This window comes from Oryctolagus cuniculus, chromosome 11 (assembly GCF_964237555.1).
Source record: "Oryctolagus cuniculus chromosome 11, mOryCun1.1, whole genome shotgun sequence".
Taxonomy (NCBI): domain Eukaryota; kingdom Metazoa; phylum Chordata; class Mammalia; order Lagomorpha; family Leporidae; genus Oryctolagus; species Oryctolagus cuniculus.
This window is the reverse complement of record NC_091442.1, coordinates 123,660,367-123,682,205: the sequence shown is the minus strand read 5'-3', so window position 1 is coordinate 123,682,205 and position 21,839 is coordinate 123,660,367. Positions and strand designations below refer to the sequence as shown.

The 21,839-nt window shown below is 51.9% G+C and overlaps 1 protein-coding gene across 16 annotated transcripts; it reads left to right on the top strand.

The window, feature by feature from the left end:
* The first annotated feature begins 4,363 nt into the window (after positions 1 to 4,363).
* On the top strand, positions 4,364 to 21,359 carry RABL2B (RAB, member of RAS oncogene family like 2B). Of its 16 annotated transcripts, none has more exons than XM_070053152.1 (9): positions 4,364 to 4,554; positions 5,294 to 5,451; positions 12,970 to 12,999; positions 14,004 to 14,083; positions 14,784 to 14,863; positions 19,128 to 19,239; positions 19,492 to 19,589; positions 19,875 to 19,958; positions 20,109 to 21,359. In XM_070053152.1, the coding sequence occupies exons 2-9, from the start codon at positions 5,345 to 5,347 to the stop codon at positions 20,187 to 20,189; spliced, it is 672 nt and encodes a 223-aa protein (XP_069909253.1). In that variant the 5' UTR covers positions 4,364 to 4,554; positions 5,294 to 5,344; the 3' UTR covers positions 20,190 to 21,359. The 16 variants fall into 16 exon arrangements, 15 of the variants coding, with proteins under 15 accessions (XP_069909253.1, XP_069909266.1, XP_069909254.1 ...); XM_070053165.1 differs by having other exon boundaries at positions 4,372 to 4,532; positions 5,335 to 5,451; XM_070053153.1 differs by having other exon boundaries at positions 4,372 to 4,532.
* The last annotated feature ends 480 nt before the right edge of the window (positions 21,360 to 21,839 follow it).

Below are 21,839 nucleotides of genomic sequence, written 5' to 3'. Positions count from 1 at the left end.
AAGGATGGACTACACAGCTGCTGTCCTTTGCTCACAAAATGTCAACTCAGTGGTACTTACACTGAGAAAGCTTATGTTTCATTTTCATTCCATTGTTCTGTGAACTATTTGAAGGACTCCAATATAAAGTATTCTGTCTGGTTGCCTTTTAGGCCCATGCTGGGGAAATGGACCCTTAAGGTGTTCTGTAGAATACATACTCTGCTTGTGTGACTTTAAGTCATTTAAAAGAAACTAAAATTAAAACAGTATCTGCTTCCATCAATACTCCTTCCAACTTCTTGTTTTACAAAAGACTTACAAATTACACTCCCAAACAGACGGACCACAAGAGCACACTACTCCTAAGACCTCTCTTGGCTTCGGCCCTGTGGTGCAGTGAGTCTGAAGCAGCGGCATCCTGTGTGGGCACTGGCTGGATTCCTGGCTGCTCCACTTCCAGTCCAGCTCCCTGCTGATGTCTCTGGGATAGCAGTCAAAGATGGGCCAAGTGCTTGGGCCCCTGTACCTATGAGGAAGATTCAGAAGAAGCTCCTGACTCCTGGCTTCAGCCTGGCCTAGCCCTGGGCATTGCAGTCATCTGGGGAGTGAATCAGCAGATGGAAGACCTCTCTCCCCTCTCTCTCTCTCTCTCTCTCTCTCTCTCTCTCTCTCTGTAGCTCTTTCAAATAAATAAATTGTTAAAAATAAAAAGACCCTCTATCATGTGTTTCTCACAACTGATTCCAGAGTTAAACTTGGTGGATGAAAACTGTGATGTCAACAAGGTATTGGACACTTGTTGGACAGCAGTCTCCTCTTACCTAATCTTACAGGTGGTAGCCTAGGATTTTGCCTGCCAAAACCAGACCCTTAACACTTAGCTCATTGAAACAGCAGGAAGCAGGCCAGCACTGTGGCATAGTGGGTAAAGCAGCATCCCATATGGGTGCCGATTCAAGTCCTGGCTGCTCCACCTCTGCTCCAGCTCTCTGCTGTGGCCTGGGAAAACAGTAGAAGACGGTCCAAGTCTTTGTGCCCCTGCACCCACGTGGGAGACCCAGAAGATGTTCCGGGCTCCTGGCTTCGGATTGGCACAGCTCCATCCATTGCAGCCAATTGGGGAGTGAACCAGAAGATGGAAGACCTCTCTCTCTCTCTCTCTCTCTGCCTCTCCTTCTCTCTGCAACTCTGACTTTAAAATAAATAAATCTTTTATTTAAAAAAAAGAAATAGCAGGAAGAAGAACTATATCAATCACTTGGTATCTCAAAGAGATAAAACATTACCTGGCATGGGTGCTGTGTTAACTTTATTGACTAAATGAACCTCCGTAGCTGTATTCATCTTTGAGAAAATAAGTGCTTTGTAAATCAAACAAAAAGACCATCCAGAGGATTAATACCTAGAATATATAAAGAACTCAAAAATCAACAACAAAAATGATCAGTATCATTAACCATCAGAGAAATGGAAATCAAGCCCACAATGAGAATCATCTCACTCCAGTAAGAATGACTATTATCAAAAAGGAAAAAAAAAAGTAAGAATATAGAGAAAAGGAAATCCTTATACACTGTTAGAATGCAAATTAGTATGGCCTTCATGGAGAACAGTGTGGTAGGTTCCACAAAAAAGCTAAAAATAGGGGCCAATGTTGTGGCATAGTAGGTTGAGCCTATGCCTGTGGCACCAGCATCCCCTATGGGTGCCGGTTCCGGTCCCAGCTACTCCTCTTCTGATCTGGCTCTCCGCTGTGGCCTGGAAAAGCAGTAGAAGATGGCCCAAGTCCTTGGGCCCCTGCACCCGCGTGGGAGACCAGGAAGAAGCTCTTGGCTCCTGGCTTCAGATTGACCCAGCTCTGGCCATTTGCGGCCAATTGGGGAGTGAACTAGCAGATGGAAGACCAACCTCTCTGTCTCACGCTGTCTATAACTCTGCCCCTCAAATAAGTAAAACCTTAAAAAAAAAAAAGACTTCATTAAAAAACTAAAAATAGATCCACTATAAAATGAAGCTCTCCCATTTCTGTGTACAGGAAAGGAAATGAAGTCAGCCTCCGGGAGACACCTGCACTCTGATGCCCACTGCAGCACCATTCACAACAGCCAAGGTGTGGGATCAACCTAGGTAGCAACTGACAGAAAATGAATAAGGAAAATGTGGCATACACACACAGTGGAATACTATTCAGTCATAAAAACGAATGGAATCCTGGCATTTGAAAAGTGAAACAAGCCAGACACAGAAAAATAACTATCATGTTCTATCTCAAGCAAAAGTTTTTAAAATCCCATCAGAACTCAGAAAGTGATTACCAGAGGCTCCGGAGACAGCAGGTGCCGGCACAGCTACGTAACAGTACTAAGTTCCGGTGCTGCTGCCCCGTGGGGTGACTATACTGCATAATAATGATAGGTAGCATGCGTAACTACAAGAGAGGAGCTTAGAGGCTCCTGAAGTAAAGAAAAAGAAATGGAAATGCTGATTACTTAGCTTGATCAATTTATAGTTTACCTATGTTGAAATACTGTACTCTACACGGTAAAAGTGTGCAATTGAATTTTTAATGAACTAAAATCAGATCTCTGGTGCCTCTCTTCGATGTCAGGGGTTCTGATCTGATGGGCCCTCTGATCTTCCAGATAGAAGACAACGCTGAACAGGTGCAGGGCAGAGGCCAGACGACACCCGTCTGCGCGGTCCCCAGGGCAGAGACCAGACGACACCCGTGTGCTCGGTCCCCAGGGCAGAGACCAGACGACACCTGTGTGCTCGGTCCCCAGGGCAGAGGCCAGACGACACCCGTGTGCTGGGTCCCCAGGGCAGAGGCCAGACGACACCCGTGTGCTGGGTCCCCAGGGCAGAGGCCAGACGACACCCGTGTGCTCGGTCCCCAGGGCAGAGGCCAGACGACACCCGTGTGCTGGGTCCCCAGGGCAGAGGCCAGACGACACCCGTGTGCTCGGTCCCCAGGGCAGAGGCCAGACGACACCCGTGTGCTGGGTCCCCAGGGCAGAGGACAGACGACACCCGTGTGTGCAGTCCCCAGGGCAGAGGCCAGACGACACCCGTGTGCTGGGTCCCCAGGGCAGAGGCCAGACGACACCCGTGTGCTCGGTCCCCAGGGCAGAGGACAGACGACACCCGTGTGCGCGGTCCCCAGGGCAGAGGACAGACGACACCCGTGTGCTCCGTCCGCAGGGCAGAGGCCAGACGACACCTGTGTGCTCGGTCCCCAGGGCAGAGGCCAGACGACACCCGTGTGCTCGGTCCCCAGGGCAGAGGACAGACGACACCTGTGTGCTCGGTCTGCAGGGCAGAGGACACACGACACCCGTGTGCTCGGTCCCCAGGGCAGAGGCCAGACGACACCCGTGTGCTCGGTCCCCCGGGCAGAGGCCAGACTACACCCGTGTGCTTGGTCCCCAGGGCAGAGGCCAGACGACACCCGTGTGCTCGGTCCCCAGGGCAGAGGACAGACGACACCTGTGTGCTTGGTCCCCAGGGCAGAGGCCAGACGACACCCGTGTGCTGGGTCCCCAGGGCAGAGGACAGACGACACCCGTGTGCTCGGTCCCCAGGGCAGAGGACAGACGACACCTGTGTGCTTGGTCCCCAGGGCAGAGGCCAGACGACACCCGTGTGCTGGGTCCCCAGGGCAGAGGACAGACGACACCCGTGTGCTCGGTCCCCAGGGCAGAGGCCAGACGACACCCGTGTGCTTGGTCCCCAGGGCAGAGGACAGACGACACCCGTGTGCTCGGTCCGACAGGAGGCCGGGCAGCGACAACCGCAGTGCAGGGAAGTGAGGAAGTCGCACTGCCAAGCTCCACGGACAGCCCCGGAGGTGAACAAGAACACGCGTGGCCTCTCCCCGCGACCTCACCCCGAATCCCTCACGGTCTCTCCGCGGCCGCCCGGGCGCTGCGGACTCCCGCGAGCACCGCAGCTCCGACCTCGCAGCCTCCTGAGCCTTCGCCATTTTATATGAGAGCGGCTCACAGGCCCTGTGCTGCCGGAAGGGCAGCCCCGGGCTCTCCGGGAGCGCCCCGAGTTAATAACGAAAACACGCAGAGTACAAGGTGCAGAAACCGCCAGGGCCCACGCCCGACGACCCCACGGCTCCGCGCGCCCGAGGGCGGCGGCCAAGTCTCTGGGCTCCTCCATCGCCCGCCGTCGCCTCAGCTCTAGCCCTCGGACCTTCGCCGCTGCCGGAGGCCTGCGGCCGCGTGAACTCTAGCTACGTCGGAGACGCGAGGGTGCGAGGCGACCGGAGCCGCCCCCGCGGGCTCTTCCCCCGCCAGGCACTGCGCCGGACAGTCCGCCCCGGCGGGGTCCTTCAGGCCTGCAGCCAGACAGCCCTGCCCGGGGTCCTCGCGCGGTTGCGTAGCAGCTGCTGGACGCGCGCTGAGCCGGAAGTGCGAGGCGGCTTCGCCTGCGCCGGAGCTGGCGGGCTGGGTGCGAAGCTCGGAGGAGTCCGGAGACCTGTGGCCGCCAGCTGGGCGCTCTGAGGCGTCCTTGGTACCGCCTGTCCCAGCCCAGGACTGCACGTGAGGACGAGCCGCCCGGGAGGTCGGCTGGGCGTGCGGGGACCGCCCCTCGCAGGCGGGAGGGAGAGGGCCGGGCGCGTTGACGGCCGCGTTTATCGAAGGAAGAGCTCAGGTTGGCGCTGCCTCACGGGGACAGACGTAACCACCGAGGCCTGCGCCCTCGGAGCGGTAGTGCCGGTTTTGGTTCTCGGATAGGGCGCTCAGTGTGCACGGCGGGGGTGGCGCGCAGACCCCTCGGCCTGCGCACGGAGCCGCTCCTGGGGCTGGCCTGGAGCCTCCGAAACGCGGGCCCGCTGCTGCGCCGAGGGCCTGGCTGTCGGCGGCAGGCGGGGAGCAGCGGGCCCCGGCCCGGTGCACGCGTCTGGCGTGGCTCTTCGTGCCGTCTGCGTGCCGCTCGTGCTCTTCGCGCCTCTCGGTGCCATTCAGTGACGTTTTCAGTGTCTCACGTTGACCGTGTGACGTGTCCCTGTTCTACACGTGAGAAAACTGGATGCTGAACTTGTAAAGCTTTAGAATACTGTTTCCCCAGCCGGGAGTGGGAGGGGTGGCCTTGCACATGTTGTGGTAGAGAAGGGATGCAGGAGAAACCGCTAAGAGGATCTTGGGCGAACCAGGCTCAGCATGTGGTGGCCACGTTAGTGGTGAGTGGCGTGGGATGTGTGTCCTTGGGGCTGTCTGTCATGGGCTCCTTGTCCGTCCTGTCCAGGAAGAGGTTGTGGGACTTCACATCTCTAACAGCAGTCTCTTACTGATCTTCCCAGTTACAAGATCCCCCTCCCTTGGGCTGGGGCTCTTTGTGCAGTGAGGATCCAATGGCGGGAGACAAAACCGAACCCAGTGAGCTGGACCAAGAGAAGTACGATGCTGATGACAACGTGAAGATCATCTGTCTGGGGGACAGCGCCGTGGGAAAGTCCAAGTACGTTGGAAAGTTAACACCAGGCCCAGTGTCCTCCAGAGACACAGGAGCATGGCGTCTGTGGCTGATGCCCTGGAGCAGTCTTGGCTGAATCCAGGGTGCGTGTGGGAGCACACAGCATTGTGTGTGTTAGGGGCATCGTGAGGACCGAGGAATCTGGGCATTTTCCAGGAGTCCTGACAGAAGGTGTGGAGGGAGCCACTCTAGAGACTACTGAAATAATTCAGGGTTGAAGAGGGGCAAACTGGGATATTTCTGGGGGCCGGCAGTGTGGCGTAGTAGGTTAAGCCTCTGCCTGCAACACCAGCATCCCATAGGGAGCCGGTTTGAGTCCCAGCTGCTCCCCTTCTTTTTTTTTTTTTTTTTCTTTGAGAGGTAGAGTCCTAGACAGTGAGAGAGAGAGACAGAGAGAAAGGTCTTCCTTCCGTTGGTTCACTCCCCAAATGGCCGCCATGGCCGGCGCTGTGCCAATCCAAAGCCAGGAGCCAGGTGCTTCTTCCTGGTCTCCCATGCGGGTGCAGGGACCCAAGCACCTGGGCCATCCTCTACTGCCTTCCCGGGCTACCACAGAGAGCTGGACTGGAAGAGGAGCAACCGGGACTAGAACTCGGCGCCCATATAGGATGCCAGCCCCGCTGCTCCTCTTCTAATCCAGCTCACTGCTGATCCACCTTGGAAAGCACCAGAAGGTGGGTTAAGTCCTTGGGCCCCTGCACCCACGTGGGAGACCCAGAAGAAGCTCCCGGCACCTGGCTTCAGCCTGGCCCAGCCCCAGCTGTTGTGACCATTTCGGGAGTGAACCAGCAGGTGGAAGATCTTTCTCTCTGTATCTCTCTCCTCTCTTTGTAACTCTGCATTTAAATAAATAAAAAACCCTAAGGAGAAGAAAACGGGTATTCCTGTATGTGGTGTGTGGGTTGAGGAACCAGGAGGCGCAGGGCATGATGGAGTTGGAGGAACACGTGAACAACAGGACTAACAACAGACTGAGTGCAGGTGAACCAGATGCCTTCTCGGAGGGACTCACTGAAGTTGATAAGCTTGACGGGGGATGATGACTCGACGGCAGTCACTGTAAAGATTGGCTTACCTTTTTAATTTGAAAGGCGGAGAGAAAGCAACAGATAGACTGGTTCACTCCTCAAATGTCCACAGCAGCCAAGGCTGGGCCAGGCTAAAGCCAGGAGCCTGGAACTCAATCCGGGTCTCCTATATGGGTGTCAGGGACATGAGCACTTGGGCCATCACCTGCTGCCTCTAAGGGTGCACATTAGCAGGAAACTGGAACTGGAAGCAGAGCCAGGACTCGAACCTAGCACCCGGATAATGGAATGTGGGTGTCCCAAGTGGTGTGTTACATGCTGCACCTAACACCCACCCCAGCTTATTCTTTTAACTGACTTCAGTGCCTACATGCACAGGTGTGACGCTCTTCTCTGGGAGAGTTGACAGTTTGTCTCCACACAGCACCTCTTTCCTGCCTGCACCTGGTGAGGGCAAGTGCCCAATTCTGTATTTACAGCATGAGGGTAGAGCGGTGCCCAGCAGGCCTGCTTTGGGCTTATCTCCCGGGTGCTCCAGTCCACCTTGTTTTCCTTGGGATTTCCTGCATAGATTGTAATGGCAAATACTGGGAGCTGTGTTTCTTCTCTGATCTGTATGCCTTCTAATTCCTTTCTGTGCCTTATTGCACAGGCTTGAACTTCTGTTACTGTGTGAAATAAGAGTGGTAAGAGTGGACATCCATCCTTGTTCATGATCTTTGGAGAACACGTTGCTGTCTTTCACCTTGAGTTTGATGTTAGCTATAGGTTTCGAATTTAGAGAAGCTTTTTATCAAGTTACTCTCTCTTCCTACTTTTTTTTTTTTTCCGAAAGAATTATTTATTTATTTGAAAGAGTTACACAGAGAGAGAAGGAGAGGTCTTCCATCCGCTGGTTCGCTCCCCAATTGGCTGCAGTGGCTGGAGCTGTGCCTATCTGAAGCCAGGAGCCAGGGCTCTTCTGGGTTTCCCATGTGGGTGCAGGGGCCCAAGGACTTGGGCCATCTTCCACTGCTTTCCCAGGCCTCAGCAGAGAGCTGGGTTGGAAGTAGAGCAGCCGGGACTAGAACCAGCACCCATATGGGATGCCGGCACTTCAGGCGTTGGCTTTACTCAATACATCACGACAGCAGTCCCCTACTTTTTTTTTTTTTAAGAGTTTTTATCATGAATGAGTATTGTCTTCAGGTGTATTTTCTGTATCAGTTGATAATGATCATGTGATTTTTCTTTCTCAGCCTATGAATATGATTACACTGATTGATTTTCAAATATTAGCCAACTTTGCATCCCGGAAACAAATCACATTTGTTCATGGCATATGACTTCTCTTATGTATTGCTGAATTCCTTTTGCTAACATTATGTTAATGATTTTACAAGTATATTCATGAAGTATTTATTTATAAATTTTGCTTTGTTTACTTTATCTCGCTTTGTTATCAGGCTTAACCAGCCTTATAAAATGAACTGACAGTGCCCCCCTCTTTTTTTCTGGAATACACTATATAAAATTGGTATTAATTTTTCTTTAAAAATTCTCTTCTGAAACCGTATATGCTTGAAGAATCTTTTTTGGGATTCTTTGAAGTAAAAAATCAAGTTTCTGAATAGGTTAGTCAAGTGGTCTGTTTCATATTGGGTGAATTTTGGCATTTTATCTTTTCAAGAATTGGCCTGTTTAACTTGCCAAGTTCATGTGTGTCAAGTTGTTTGTAGCTACAGTGTGCCTTACGGAGAAGCATGCTAAATAAGATTCACTCATGAGACGTGACTGACAGTGTTTCTGGCCGTGAGACCAGTGTCAGTGAGTCACTGATATATATTTTAAAAGGTGTCTTTAAAAAAAAAGATTTTGTTTATTTATTTGAAAGGCAGAGAGATCTTTCTTTAAAAAAATATTTATTTTGGCCGGCGCCGCGGCTCACTAGGCTAATCCTCCGCCTAGCAGCGCCGGCACACCGGGTTCTAGTCCCGGTCGGGGCGCCGGATTCTGTCCCGGTTGCCCCTCTTCCAGGCCAGCCCTCTGCTGTGGCCAGGGAGTGCAGTGGAGGATGGCCCAGGTGCTTGGGCCCTGCACCCCATGGGAGACCAGGAAAAGCACCTGGCTCCTGGCTCCTGCCATCGGATCAGCGCGGTGCGCCGGCCGCAGTGCGCCAGCCGCGGCGGCCATTGGAGGGTGAACCAACGGCAAAAGGAAGACCTTTCTCTCTGTCTCTCTCTCTCTCACTGTCCACTCTGCCTGTCAAAAAAAAAAAAAAAATATTTATTTATTTACCTGAAAAGCAGAGTTACACAGAGAAGGAGAGGCAGAGAGAGAGAGACGGGGAGAGAGAGAGAGAGACGGGGGGGGGGGGGGGGTGTCTTCCATCTGCTGGTTCACTCTCCAGCTGGCCGCAACAGCCGGAGCTGTGCTGATCTGAAGCCAGGAGTTTCCTCTGGGTCTCCCACGTTGGTACAGGAACTCAAGCACTTGGGCCATCTTCCACTGCTCTTCCAGAAGGCTCAGCGTACTACGCTACAGCGCCAGCCCTAAATGTCTCTCTGAATAGCTCTGGTAGTGGTTGTTCTACTTACATTACAGCTGCATAACTTTTTTTTTTTTTTTTTGACAGGCAGAGTGGACAGTGAGAGAGAGAGACAGAGAGAAAGGTCTTCCTTTTGCCGTTGGTTCACCCTCCAATGGCCGCCGCAGCCGGCACACTGCGCTGATCCGATGGCAGGAGCCAGGTGCTTCTCCTGGTCTCCCATGGGGTGCAGGGCCCAAGCACTTGGGCCATCCTCCACTGCACTCCGGGCCACAGCGGAGAGCTGGCCTGGAAGAGGGGCAACTGGGACAGAATCTGGCGCCTCGATCGGCACTAGAACCCGGTGTGCCGGCGCCTCAAGGCGGAGGATTAGCCTAGTGAGCCACGGCGCCGGCCAGCTGTATAACTTTTTTAATTACTGAGGTTGATACTTCCCAGTGGAGTGAAATGTGGACAGCTCACCTCTTTCATACCCTTGTACCCTCCTTTTGAATTGTCTGAAATATTTTTTCTGTGTTCACTGAGAACTTCAGTGCTCCTTAACCAATGCCTTAGCCATCAAAAATAATTAGAAATTTTTGAAGCATGGAAGACATTCTGTGGTATTTGCCACAGAATTTTTTTCCTGACCTTGTTCTTTCTTCCCTCCTGATATTCCAAGATTCCTTTTATTGTTTCCTTTCTGTTTCAAGAACTTGTCTCAGCCCTCTTCCAGTGCAGGTCTGCAGGAAACAAATTCCGTTCATGTTCCTTCACATGAGAACGTCTCGGCTCCACCTCCAGTCCTGGGAGAGGGCCGCCAGACCTGGGTTCTGAGCCTAGTTGTCTTTCAGTGCTGGAGACATGAGTGCCACTTCCGTAGACACCCTCTGTCACTCCAGTTACTTTCCTCTATGGATACAGTGTTGCTTCTCTCACTGTTTCCGAGACTTTTTTTTTAACTGGAATCAGTAGTAAAAACGTCCTCTCTCAGGCCTGCAGGTCCTTCAGACTCTGTTCACTTTCCCCATTCTCTTCTGCTGTTCATGTTGGGTACCTGCTTTGCTTTGTTCTGAAGCTCCCTGAGGGGCTAGCACTGTGACACAGTGATGAAGCCACAACCTGCAGTGCCAACATCCCATATGGGTGCCAGTTTGAGTTCTGGCTGCTCCACTTCAGATCCACTCCCTGCTATGCTCCTGAAAAGCCACAGCAGGTGGCCCAAATCCCTAGGCCCCTATACCCATGTGGGAGACCCAGATGAAGCTCCTGGCTCGTGGCTTTGGCCTAACACAGCCCTGTCAGGCCATTTGGGGAGTGAGCCAGTGGATGGCAAATCTCTCTGTAACTCTACCTTTCAAATAAACAAATGAATCTTTGAAAACAAACTAATAAAACTCTAATTCTTAACTCTTTCCTCTCCATTCTGCCATGTGCCCATCCATGACATTTTATTTTGGCTACTGTATTTTCCAAGCATGCTAGCATTTCTGTTGGTTTCCTTGTCGCATCTTCTGTTTCTGTACCGTAAAATAGTCTTTGCTGAAGCTGTGTGCATCGTTGGTGCTTGTCAGAGCATCTTTATGAAGGCTGTGGTGACCCTGTGTCACTGTGGTGCAGGTGTGCATTGTCTTTCTCCTTTGGTTTGAGATGCCACTTAGCGTTTTCTGTTATCTTGGACATTTGAGTATCACGTTAGGAGTCTCTGGACCTTAATTACATTTTGTGCTTTGGTTTCACTTCAGTGGGAGAAGGGGCAACGTACCACACACCACCCCTTTACTGCCAATGGGGTGAAGTCCAGGTTCCCCTAGTCTCTAGGGCACTGCGGGAGGAGAGAGGCCTCCTTTCTTTTCTTTTTTTTTTTTTTTTAAGATTTATTTATTTATTTGAAAGAGTTACACGGAGTGAGGAAAGGCAGAGAGAGAGAAAGAGGTCTTCCATCTGATGGTTCACTCCCCAGTTGGGCGCAATGGCTGGAGCTGTGCCGATCAGGAGCCAGGAGCTTCTTCAGGGTCTCCCATGCACGTGCAGGGGCCAAAGGACTTGGGACATCTTCCACTGCTTTCCCAGGCCATAGCAGAGAGCTGGATAGGAAATGGAGCGGCCCAGTCTTGAACCAGCGCCCATAAGGGATGCCGGCACTGCAGGCAGCAGCTTTACCCACTACACCATAGCGCCAGCCCCTCCCTGAGTCTTTTTACATTTGATTTCTGTAACGTCCACATTTTTAGTTGTCCTTACAAGAGTGCTAAAAGTACATCTTCTCAATTTTCCAATAAATTTCTTATTTCTTTAAGATTTATTTTTCTTAATTAAAAGGCAGAATTACAGAGAAAGAGTTAGAGAGCTTCCATCTGCTGGTTCATTCCCCAAATGGCCGCAATGGCTGGGGTTGGGCCAGGCCGAAGCCCAGAGCTGGGAGCCTCATCCAGGTTTCCCACATGGGTACAGGGGCCCAAGCACTTGGGATATCCTCCACTGTTTTCCCAGGCACAGTATCAGGGAGCTGGATCAGAAATAGAACAACCAGGGCTGGAACTGGCACTCATGTGGGATGCCAGTGTCACAGGCAGCAGTTTAATCTGTTGCACCACAATGCCAACCCTTCCAAAAGAAATTCTATATAAGAAATTATGTGGAAAGTGTCGCTCCCCGTCTTCGTGGAGGAACGACACAGGACCCTGCGTTGTTCTTTTGTCTGCTCGGCCCTCCCCGGGTTTGCTGCTGGTTCTTCCCGGGTTGGCTGCTGGTCCTTCCCGGGTTTGCTGCTGGTCCTTCCCGGGTTGGCTACCGTCCCTTCCACCTCTGTGGAAGGGCGGTTCCCCCTGCCACATTCCCCACTTCCGCGGGGGAGCGGCACACCGCTGGCCGGCTCTCTCGGGGGCTGCACAGGTGTTCCCCTTAGATGTTCCCCTTAGATGTTCCCGGTGCATGTTGTCTGTCTCCTCCTTTATAGTCCTCTTCCACCAATCCCAACTCTGCTACCCACACGCCGAGTACGCTGCTCTCCTCCAATCAGGAGCAGGTCCTACAGTTTATTGGTTGAACTGGAGGCAGCTGTGTAGAAGCTGCTTCTCCCTTCTCAGCGCCATATTGTGGGAGAGCAGATGCATAGAATAAGTCTTAATTCCAGTAACTCAGTCCAGTCCGGGTTGCTCCCCACAGAAAGAACTTTTGTATCTTTCAATTGTAAATATTTTAAAGTATTTTTTATGATTTCTAACCCATAACTTATTTATGTGGTCTTTTATGTTTGATTGTTTTTAAGTTTTGGAATATAGGGGTGTTAAGCTTCGTTTTGTTGTGGTCTAACTGGTGGCTAGTGGTTGTGAAAGCCAGAAAGGGACATGCATTCTCTCACTGGATGTGGGGCTGTGCCTGAAATTAGGCGGAACAGCTGTGTTCACTTTGATTGCGTCAGCACTGTCCTAGGCAGTGAGGATGCAGCAACAAACGACACGACCAGAAAGCTTTCTGATGCACATTGAGAGAGAGAGGAAGACAGTGCAGCATTAAAATACTTGGTGTTTGGTTGGTGTTATTTGCAGGACAGAGGAGAGAAGGTGTACAAGATGAGGTAAACTTTCCTGTTGTAAAGAAGGTTGTCGGGGCAGTCTCACTGCTGGCCCTGAAGGACCTGCAGAGTTTGGGGGATGGACTTTGGGTAGAAAACACAGCCTTCCTGGCCTCGCTTTCCCGTGCATAAAGCACAGCTAATTGTGTGGGCAGCAGTGTCCTGCCAGGGAAATGATGGGCCTGCGAGCCTCACGCTGGCTGGTCTGTGTCCTCGCCACGACAGCCGTCTGTTGTGAAGGGCTGGAAATGGTGATTCCCGGGATGCAGGTTTGCCCCAGAGATTGTGTGGCTGTGGGGTGAGCAAGAGGGGAGGAGCCGCAGGCTTGGGGATGGTAAAGTAGGGCTCGGAGGAGTGGGGATGCTGCCTGACCTTGCATGTTCTCCTTGCAGACTCATGGAGAGATTCCTCATGGATGGATTGTATCCTTCAGAGTTGGAAACGCCTGTTCCTGTGGCTCTTCCCGTACACACAGTCACCGCTGTACATCCCAGAGTTCACTCATGTTGGGGTTTGTTTTACATCAGGAAGGCGGTAGCATCACTAGCGCGCCCAGTCTAGGACAGATGCCTGGATTCATTCTTGGAACCTTTGACTTTTTTTTTTTTTTTTTTTTTTTTGACAGGCAGAGTGGACAGTGAGAGAGAGAGACAGAGAGAAAGGTCTTCCTTTGCCGTTGGTTCACCCTCCAATGGCCGCCACGGCCAGCGCGCTGCGGCCGGTGCACCGCGCTGATCCGATGGCAGGAGCCAGGAGCCAGGTGCTTTTCCTGGTCTCCCATGGGGTGCAGGGCCCAAGCACCTGGGCCATCCTCCACTGCACTCCCTGGCCACAGCAGAGAGCTGGCCTGGAAGAGGGGCAACCGGGACAGAATCCGGCGCCCCGACCGGGACTAGAACCCGGTGTGCCGGCGCCGCTAGGCGGAGGATTAGCCTAGTGAGCCGCGGCGCCGGCCCGGAACCTTTGACTTTTGACAAGTCACTCAAGGTCTCTGATCTCAAAGCTTGGGGCCCTGATTTATTTTTTTAAGGCAGAATGACAGAGGGAGAGACAGAGATTTTCCATCCACTGGCTTACTCCCCAGATGCCCACAGCAACCAGAACTGGGCTGGGCGGGAGCCAGGAACTCTGTTTGAGTCTCCTGTGTAAGTGGCAAGAACCCAAGTACTTGGGCTGTCACTTGCTGCTTCCCAGGGTTCACATTAGCTGAAAGCTAGTTTGGAAGGGAAGTAACCTTGCCTCAAACCAGGCACTGCTATGTGGGCTGTGGGCGTCCCTGGCAGAGACAACCACTATGCCAGAGTCATTCCATTTACAATCTGCTCCAAAAGAAAAGGTGGGAAAGGACGTGCTCCCACCAGCACCTGCCCTCCCACCCCTTCCTTCCCTCGCGTTCCTTCATCTCTGCTCCTTAATCAGAGTGCAGTCGGCCACAGCAGCTATCCACATACGCCTTGACCCTGTACAAACACACAGCCACAGTGGGCGGCAAGACCATCCTCGTGGGTGAGCAGCACGGGGTCCAGCCGTGCCAGCCCTCAGGAGGGAGGGTTTGGGAGAAGAGGGGAGGTGTCAGTGGTTCATGGGGAGGGGGAGGGGGAAACAAGACCCCAGGCAGGAACAAGTGTCTGTAGAGGCCTGAAAGCCAGCCTGCCAGGAATGGTGGCGGGAGTACACAGGGGCGTGAAGCTCTCAACTAGATCCAGAACAGCTGTACCTGCCAGAGGGAGGAGGAACACAGCCTCTGACAAGGCAGCCTCTTTCCTCGTTCCCCAGGTCCTCATTCAGCCTGTGTAAAGAAAGAACTTTCTCTCCCACACAGGCTTGACCTTCTGTGAGGTCACAGCCTCCTCTGGGCCAAGCCATGCCTCCAACAGGACTGGGTTGCCCATCTGTGGTCATGCGTGGATTTGGGGGGCCCTGCATCTTGTGGGGGGCATCTACCTCCCCTCTCCTGAGGCTTCCTATCAGCACTGTCCTCCTAGCCCTGTGTCCTTCCATGCACACGCAGTGCATACATCTCATGGCACATGCAGGTGCACTGTCCCCTAAGGACACACCTGGGAAGCTGTGTGATGTCTGTTCACCCACGTGCTCCCCACATGCATCCCTGACGTGCTGTGGTTGTGTTTCTTCCCAGAAGTGCTGGGGCATGTGAGTCCGTCCTCCAGCCCAGCAGGCGTTTAGAGCTGTGTTTGTGTTTCAGACTTTTGGGACACAGCAGGCCAGGAGCGGTTCCAGAGCATGCATGCCTCCTACTACCACAAGGCCCATGCCTGTATCATGGTACGAGATCAGCTGGGAAGTAGACAAAGGCCCTGGCAAATCTGTCCTGAGGGTGTGTGGGAGAGGGGTCTGGGCCCTGGGGGTCCTGCATAGCATGTTTCTCCCCAGAGCTTCTGAGTGGGAACGTGTCAGGTGGGGTGAACGGAGAAAAGGTGGAGAACTACCATCCTAAGGGGAACAGCAAGCGCAGGGCTTCAGTGTCAGGTGCAGCATGCAACAGGCAAATGTGGCTGAGACACAGCCCCTCCCTGAAGGAGGCCATCCCCTCAGCTCCTTGGGCTGCTGCTTCTCAGGCGACTTCACCTCACACAAGCCCCTTGCCTCCCACCAGTTCCCTTTAAAAAAAAAAGATTATTTTATTTGAAATGCAGAATTAGATCTTCTGTCTACTTGTTCACCACCCAAATGGCCACATCAGCTGGGGCTGGGCCAAGCCAAAGCCAGGAGCCTAGAACTCCATCTAGATACCCCATGTGGGTGGAAGGGGCCCAAACACTTGGGCTATCATCTGTTGCCTCCCAGGTTGCATAATCTAGGAGCTGGCTCAGAAGTGGAACAGCCAGAACTCAAACTGGTGCTCATATGGGATGATGGTGTCACAGGTGGTAGCTTAACCTACTGTACCACAGTGCTGGCTCTGACCCCTCCCTAGCCTCTTTTGCTGACCAAGACACAGTCCTCAGGTTGAACCCCAATAGCCATGGTGTGGTCAGTGCCACAAGAAATGTGGCTGTGGAAAGGGCAAAGAAATGAGAAAGGAGCAACATAAACCTGTGTTTTCTGGGAGCTTCTGTCCATGGATCCTCTGTCTTACTCTCAGGCCACCACATTTAGATGTTTCAAAAGAGCATGATTTCACTTTGGTTCACTTCTAAAATGTTTTCAGGAATACCAGCCATCTATAACCCAAGAAACAAGGACTGGGGCTGACGCCGTGACATAGCAGGTTAAGCCTCCACCTGTGATGAAGGCTCCAGTTCAAGGCCCGGGTGCTCCACTTCCAGTCAGCTCTCTGCTAATGCACCTGGGAAAGCGGCAGAAGGTGGCCCAAGTTCTTGGGTCCCTGCACCCACGTGGGAGACCCAGAGGAAACTCCTGGCTCCTGGCTTCGGCCTGGCCTAGTCCTGGCCATGGCAGCCATTTGGGGAGTGAACCAGCAGATGGAAGGTCTCTTTCTCTAACTCTGCCTTTCAAATAAATTTTTTTAAAAAAACATTAAAAAAAAAAAAAAGATGACTGCTTTTCTGGTTGATGATCCATGGCAGTTTAGACTAAGTGAAAACCTCGGTCATTCAAACTTAGCAAACTGCATTCAAGGTCTTGCATTGGCACAAAGCAACCATTTCTAATGGGTCAGGAATCCATAATGTCTGGGGCTTCAGCTAAGACCCCAAGACTGGGTGATAGGCTGGAACTGTATGGAAGCACCTTCAGAGGTATGCTGTTTGTTTATTTGAAAGGCAGAGTAACAGAGAAGGAGGGAGAGACAGAGAGATCTGTCCCTTGGTCCACTCCCCAAATACCTGCAAAAAGCCAGGTCTTGACCAGGCCAGAGCCAGGAATTCCATACAGTTCTCCCATGTAGGTGGCAGAGGCTCAAGTGTTTGGGCCATCATCAACTACCTTCCAAGCACATTAAGCAGAAAATTGGACCAAAGTGGAGTAGCAGCACTCCAGGATGGGATGCAGGCGTACCAAGGGCTTAACTTGACATGCCACAAAACCAGCCCTGCTCTGTTCCGCCCACCTTCCCCAGCAGCTGCCTGCAGTACGCACAGTGTGCAAGGTAAGGACCGTGGCGTGAGGAGGACCTGCAGCTGAGCGGGTGTCTTCCCGTGTGTCAGGAGCAGCAGCAGGAACTCGCAGGTTCTGCTCTTCTGCACACCTTCCTCTGTGCTGCCCCTACCTCACAACCTTTGCCTGTAAACTCATTTTTATTTATTTATTTTTGACAGGCAGAGAGAGAGAGAAAGGTCTTCCTTCCATTGGTTCACCCCCCAAATGGCCACTACGGCCGGCGCGCTGCGCCCATCTGAAGCCAAGAGCCAGGTGCTTCCTCCTGGTCTCCCATGTGGGTACAGGCCCCAAGCACCTGGGCCATCCTCCCTGCCTTCCCGGTCCACAGCAGAGAGCTGGACTGGAAGAGGAGCAACCGGGACAGAATCCGGCGCCCCGACCGGGACTAGAACCTGGTGTGCTGGCACCACAGGTGGAGGATTAGCCTAGTGAGCCACGGCGCCGGCCACGTAAACTCATTTTTCAGGCTTGCATAAATGTCACCACCTCCAGGCCACCTGCTCTGATACTTGTCTGCGTGACCACAGCACCCTGACTACGTCGAGCACGTGGATTCTGTCCTGTGCGTGTGTAAGATGCCACGGGTAGAACAGCTTGGGAGCCTCCCCCAGGAGCTTCTTGGGGAGGGCAATGCCGAGCCCTCCCTCCTGGCCCTTTGCAGAGGGTAAAGGAAGGAGTTTATCCCCTGACTCCTCCCATAGTCCTTTAGGCACAAAATGCCTTGAAAACTTGCAAAATGTTAATATTAATGACTGCAGGGGTTATGGGGTAAGGCAGATGGTCCTTGCCTTTCGGTTTCAGCCCTGCTCTGGCATTTTCTGTTTGGAGCTCACTTTTCCTCTCTGGGAGTGACCTCCTCCTGCCTCTGACACGTTTTCATTGGCTCCTGTCAGACCCTCTTCCTGCGGCTGCGAGTTTTTGCCCTGCCAGCATCCCTGTATCTTGGGTGCCTCCAGCTGTGGTCTGCTGTCCAGGGCCTGGCAGGGAGAATGTACTCACTGCCGTCCCAGGGAGTCATGGAAGGAGCCCTGATGAAGGTGTACAGTTGGCAAGAATGAGAGGTTACTGAGGACATCGGACATGGACAGATGATGACTGAGCCTGGTGGGAAGCAGATTCCAGAAGCTGCATTACAAACATGCTTCAAAAAGAAGCCGTTGTTGGGAATTCATTATTGGGGCTCATCATCACTCACTGAAACTGGGCCTGGGAAGTGCCATGGAAGAGATTCCAGCTCTACTTCTTGACACTTCTCGAAGTATTTTGGCTGCTGACTCGCCCACCACGTGCTGGACGAGCCCCTGGGCTGGGTGATTGAGAAATCTGGTAGCTGTTCCCACAGCTACCAGGTTGTTGTCATCCATAACCTTTATGGAAATTTTTTATTTGAGACAGATAGAGTTCCCATCCACTGGTTCACCCCCTGCCCTCAAATACCCACAACAGCTCGGGCTAAACCAGGCCAAAGCCATGAGCAAGGAATTAAACACAGGTCTCCCATGTGGGTGACAGGAAGCCAGCTGCTCGAGCCATCGCCTGCTGCCTCCCAGAACACATTAGTGGAAATCTGGAATCAGGAGGGGCACCCACCAGCAGCTTAGCAGCTGTGCAGACGCCTGCCCCATCTGTGATGTGACCGTTGACTGGTACTGGAGTGCTTTGTGGATGTGAGTCCGGGAGGACCTCCTGTGAGGGGCTTGAAGGGTTTCTGCAGTGGCAGCTTGGAATCTTTCTGAAGATCTTTGCCCTCGGAGTGGCCTGCAGGGCTTGTGTTTCTTCCTGATGTTTTTAAGTAGGTGAAAAACAATGGAAAGTTAATCAATTATAAGCTATAAAATAATTCAGAAAAATTACTTTTAAAAAATTCAAAATACGAAATGAACTCAAGAATAAAGAAAAGCTTAAAAGTCATAATTACTAAAGAAAAGTTCTGCAAGCACTTAAATTTATTAGAAAGGGATTTTAAAACAGCCATAAAAATAAGAAAAAAACAAAATTTGGGGCCTGCATTGTGTATAGCCACTGCCTGCAATACTGGCGCCCCCTAGTGGAGTGCCAGTTTGAGTCCAGCTCTACAGCCATTTGGTAAGCGAGCCAGTAGATGGAATATCTCTGTCTTTGTCATTCTGCCTTTCAAAGAAAAATTAATTTTTTTAAAGAAAGTATAATTCTAACCTTGATCAGTAAATCAGTACAGTTTATAATGGTTGAATTAGGTAAATAGGATTAGATGACAAGATAACAAAAAAGGAATAGAAGATTTTTAAAAACACCTTTGGATTTGAAGGCTCAGAGACCTTGCAGGGACATGCAGGTGTAATCCTGTGTGATCAGAGGAATTACAGTTCAGAGCCGGTACCCAGTCTGAACTCCCAAGCTGATGGCTTGTCTGCTTGGGTGTATGTGTCACCTGGAGGTGGGGTGCAGACGTGGGTGAACCTGAGCTGCCGTCCTTTGCCCTTGGCAGGTGTTTGATGTGCAGAGGAGAATCACCTATAAGAACCTGAGCACCTGGTATGCCGAGCTTCGGGAGTACAGGCCAAAGATCCCGTGCATCGTAGTGGCCAATAAAATTGATGGTGGGGCCATCCCTGCACCTGGGCATCAACAATTCATGGGGGACCCGCTGCTGCACATTCCTACTTTTCCTGGGGTGGGGAGCCCTGTGATCCAAACTGCTCCCCAAGACACAGCCTTTGCATGCATTGCTCCCTTCCCAGCTTGAATTCTCCAGGGTACACCACCTGGCCATCCCTGCATATCTCACTCTCTGGGATGGGGCCCCTCCCTTTTCCTTGATGGACAGGCCAGTGTCCCACTCTTCTCTACAGCAGACATAAAAGTGACCCAGAAAAGCTTCAATTTTGCAAAGAAATTCTCTCTACCCCTGTATTTTGTCTCAGCTGCTGATGGCACCAATGTTGTGAAGGTAATAGTAGCCTGCAGAAGTGGGCTAGTGAGATTGGGGGCCAGGCGGTAAAGCCAGCAGGCAGAGTCTAAGGGCTAGGGAGGATAGGGGTAACGTATGGGCATGTGTATCGGGGAGGGGAGGGGAGGGAGGGCCCGGGCTTGAAGCAGAAATGCATTGACCGTATGTGGTTTCATGGTGATGGGGAAAAGGTGACTTGAAGGGTGAGCCTACTTACTCTAGCAGCAGGGTCCAGGGCCCGCCTACTGACTGCTACACCTTGCTTCCACCACGTGTCACCCCCAGCTCTTCAGTGATGCAATTCAGTTAGCTGTGAACTACAAACAGACCTCCCCGGACTTCATGGATGAAGTTTTGCAAGAGCTTGAGGTAGGTCAGGAGACATTTTGGGTGGGGCGGGAAAAGCAAGAATTCTCTCCGAGATACACAGTATAGTGGCCCTTGCATGCTTTTGCTCCCCCCAAATAGCCACAGCTGGGCAAGTGCAGAGCCCGGCCTCACCCGTGACCTTGTTCACAGAACTTCAAGCTGGAAGAGAAAGAGGAGAATGTGCCAGACCAAGAACAGAGTGGCAGCATTGGGAGCCCCTCTCCCTCCTGAGTCAGCCTTCGGGGTTTGGGGAGCGGGATGGGGGGCTTTCAGAAAACCCTCCCCTTTAGAACCTTGCAGCTCTGAATTAGGAAACTCTCCGGGCCATGTCCTCCTCCAGCTGCTGCAGACCCTGCCACCCACTTGCCTCTCCCACATCTGTGACCTGTAATGCAGGATGAGGTCAGCGCCAGCAGACTGGGCAGGGGTACGTGATCCTCACCATGCCTCCTTGGGGCAGAGTTAGGAATCGTATCAGCCAAGGGAATGTAGGTATATGTGGTATGTTTTGGAATAAAAAGAAATTTAGATAGTTGGGTTTTATTTTCTTCACAAAACTGACTTCAGGGACAAATTTATTTCTACCAAGGTAATTGCTGAATTCTCCTCCTGCCCCCCCCCTTTAATATTTATTTAAGAAACAGAGGAATGGTTCCCATCTACTGGTTCAATCCCCGAAAGCCCAGTGGCCAGGAGTGGACCAGGCCAAAGCTGGGAGCCAGGAACTCAGTCTGGTTCTCCCACACGGGTGGAAGAGACCCAGCTAATGAGGCGTGACTGGTGCCTCGCAGAGTCCACGTTGGCAGGAGGCTGGAGTCAGGAGCCAGAGCCAAGTGTCCAGTGCAGGCTCTCTGACGGGGCTGTGAGCATCCTGACCCTAGGCCACACCTGCCCAGCCTTCTGCAGCGTTTGTAAGGCCTCCATCCTTTTCCCTGAGTTCTCCCTTCTTTCCTCTTCAGTCTCCAGCTAACTTTTTAAAAACCATTTGAGCAGACAGTAAATTCATTCCGTATTTTTGAACACCTGCTCTGAGGGGCTTCTCCAGGTATGCCAGGATCATGCGAGCAGGTCTACATAAAAATTGAAAGCAGGTGGCAGACCTGGCCATATTTAATGATGCAGAGACACTGCCCTTGGCAAAAGGTTAATGCAACTGTGCTACAAGGGACGCCACCTGGAGTTTAAATTTAGTTTGTGTTTAAATGCGTTAAAATTCCTATTTCGCATAAGAAGCTTCCTTTTGTCTTCCTTTTTTGGATATTGTGCCTCCTCTAGGTGGCCAAGAACTGCCCCTTCCCTGTGCTTAGGGCCTACTGGTATGTTTTTGTGATCAACTTGTGCAGCATTTGCATTGCTTTCATTAATTTATTTTTTTTTTACATTAAAGTTGAGTTGCAAAAACAGTGTATATGTGTGCTTTGTGGGACTGAAGTGTGCCAAGCAAAAAGACGGAAGAACGTGGGTATCTGCTGCATGAAGGCTGCCTTGACCTGTCAGGGTGACCAAGCTGGTTCATGATTCATTGCAATGGAGACTGTTTCAGTGAAACTTGGTGTTTTAACAATAAGCTGATTTTTAAAATTTCTTACTTTTTACTTAGTTGAGAAAGAGGGGTCCCATCCTCTGATTTACTCCTCAAACACCAATAATGATAGGGCTGGGCCACGCCAAAACTGGGAAGCAGGAACCCAACCTGCATCTTGCACGTGAGTGACAGGAACCCAGTCACTGGAGCCATCACTGCTACTCCCCAGGGTCTGTGTTAGGAGGAAGCTGGCGTCGGAGATGGAGCTAAACCTCGAACCTGGTTGCTGTGACAGACTTAGAGATCACATGCCCACCCACTCGAGAACAAGTATGTTTCTCCTTCATGTCATGCGT

Bases quoted from the DNA above. Each gene is read 5' to 3' on its own strand.
- RABL2B (XM_070053150.1), top strand. From the start codon at position 5,108: ATGCAGGAGAAACCGCTAAGAGGATCTTGGGCGAACCAGGCTCAGCAT. The intron at 13,000-14,003 runs GTATCCTTCAGA...ATCAGAGTGCAG, and splicing joins AGATTCCTCATGGATGGATT to TCGGCCACAGCAGCTATCCA. The intron at 19,959-20,108 runs GTAGGTCAGGAG...CCTTGTTCACAG, and splicing joins AAGTTTTGCAAGAGCTTGAG to AACTTCAAGCTGGAAGAGAA.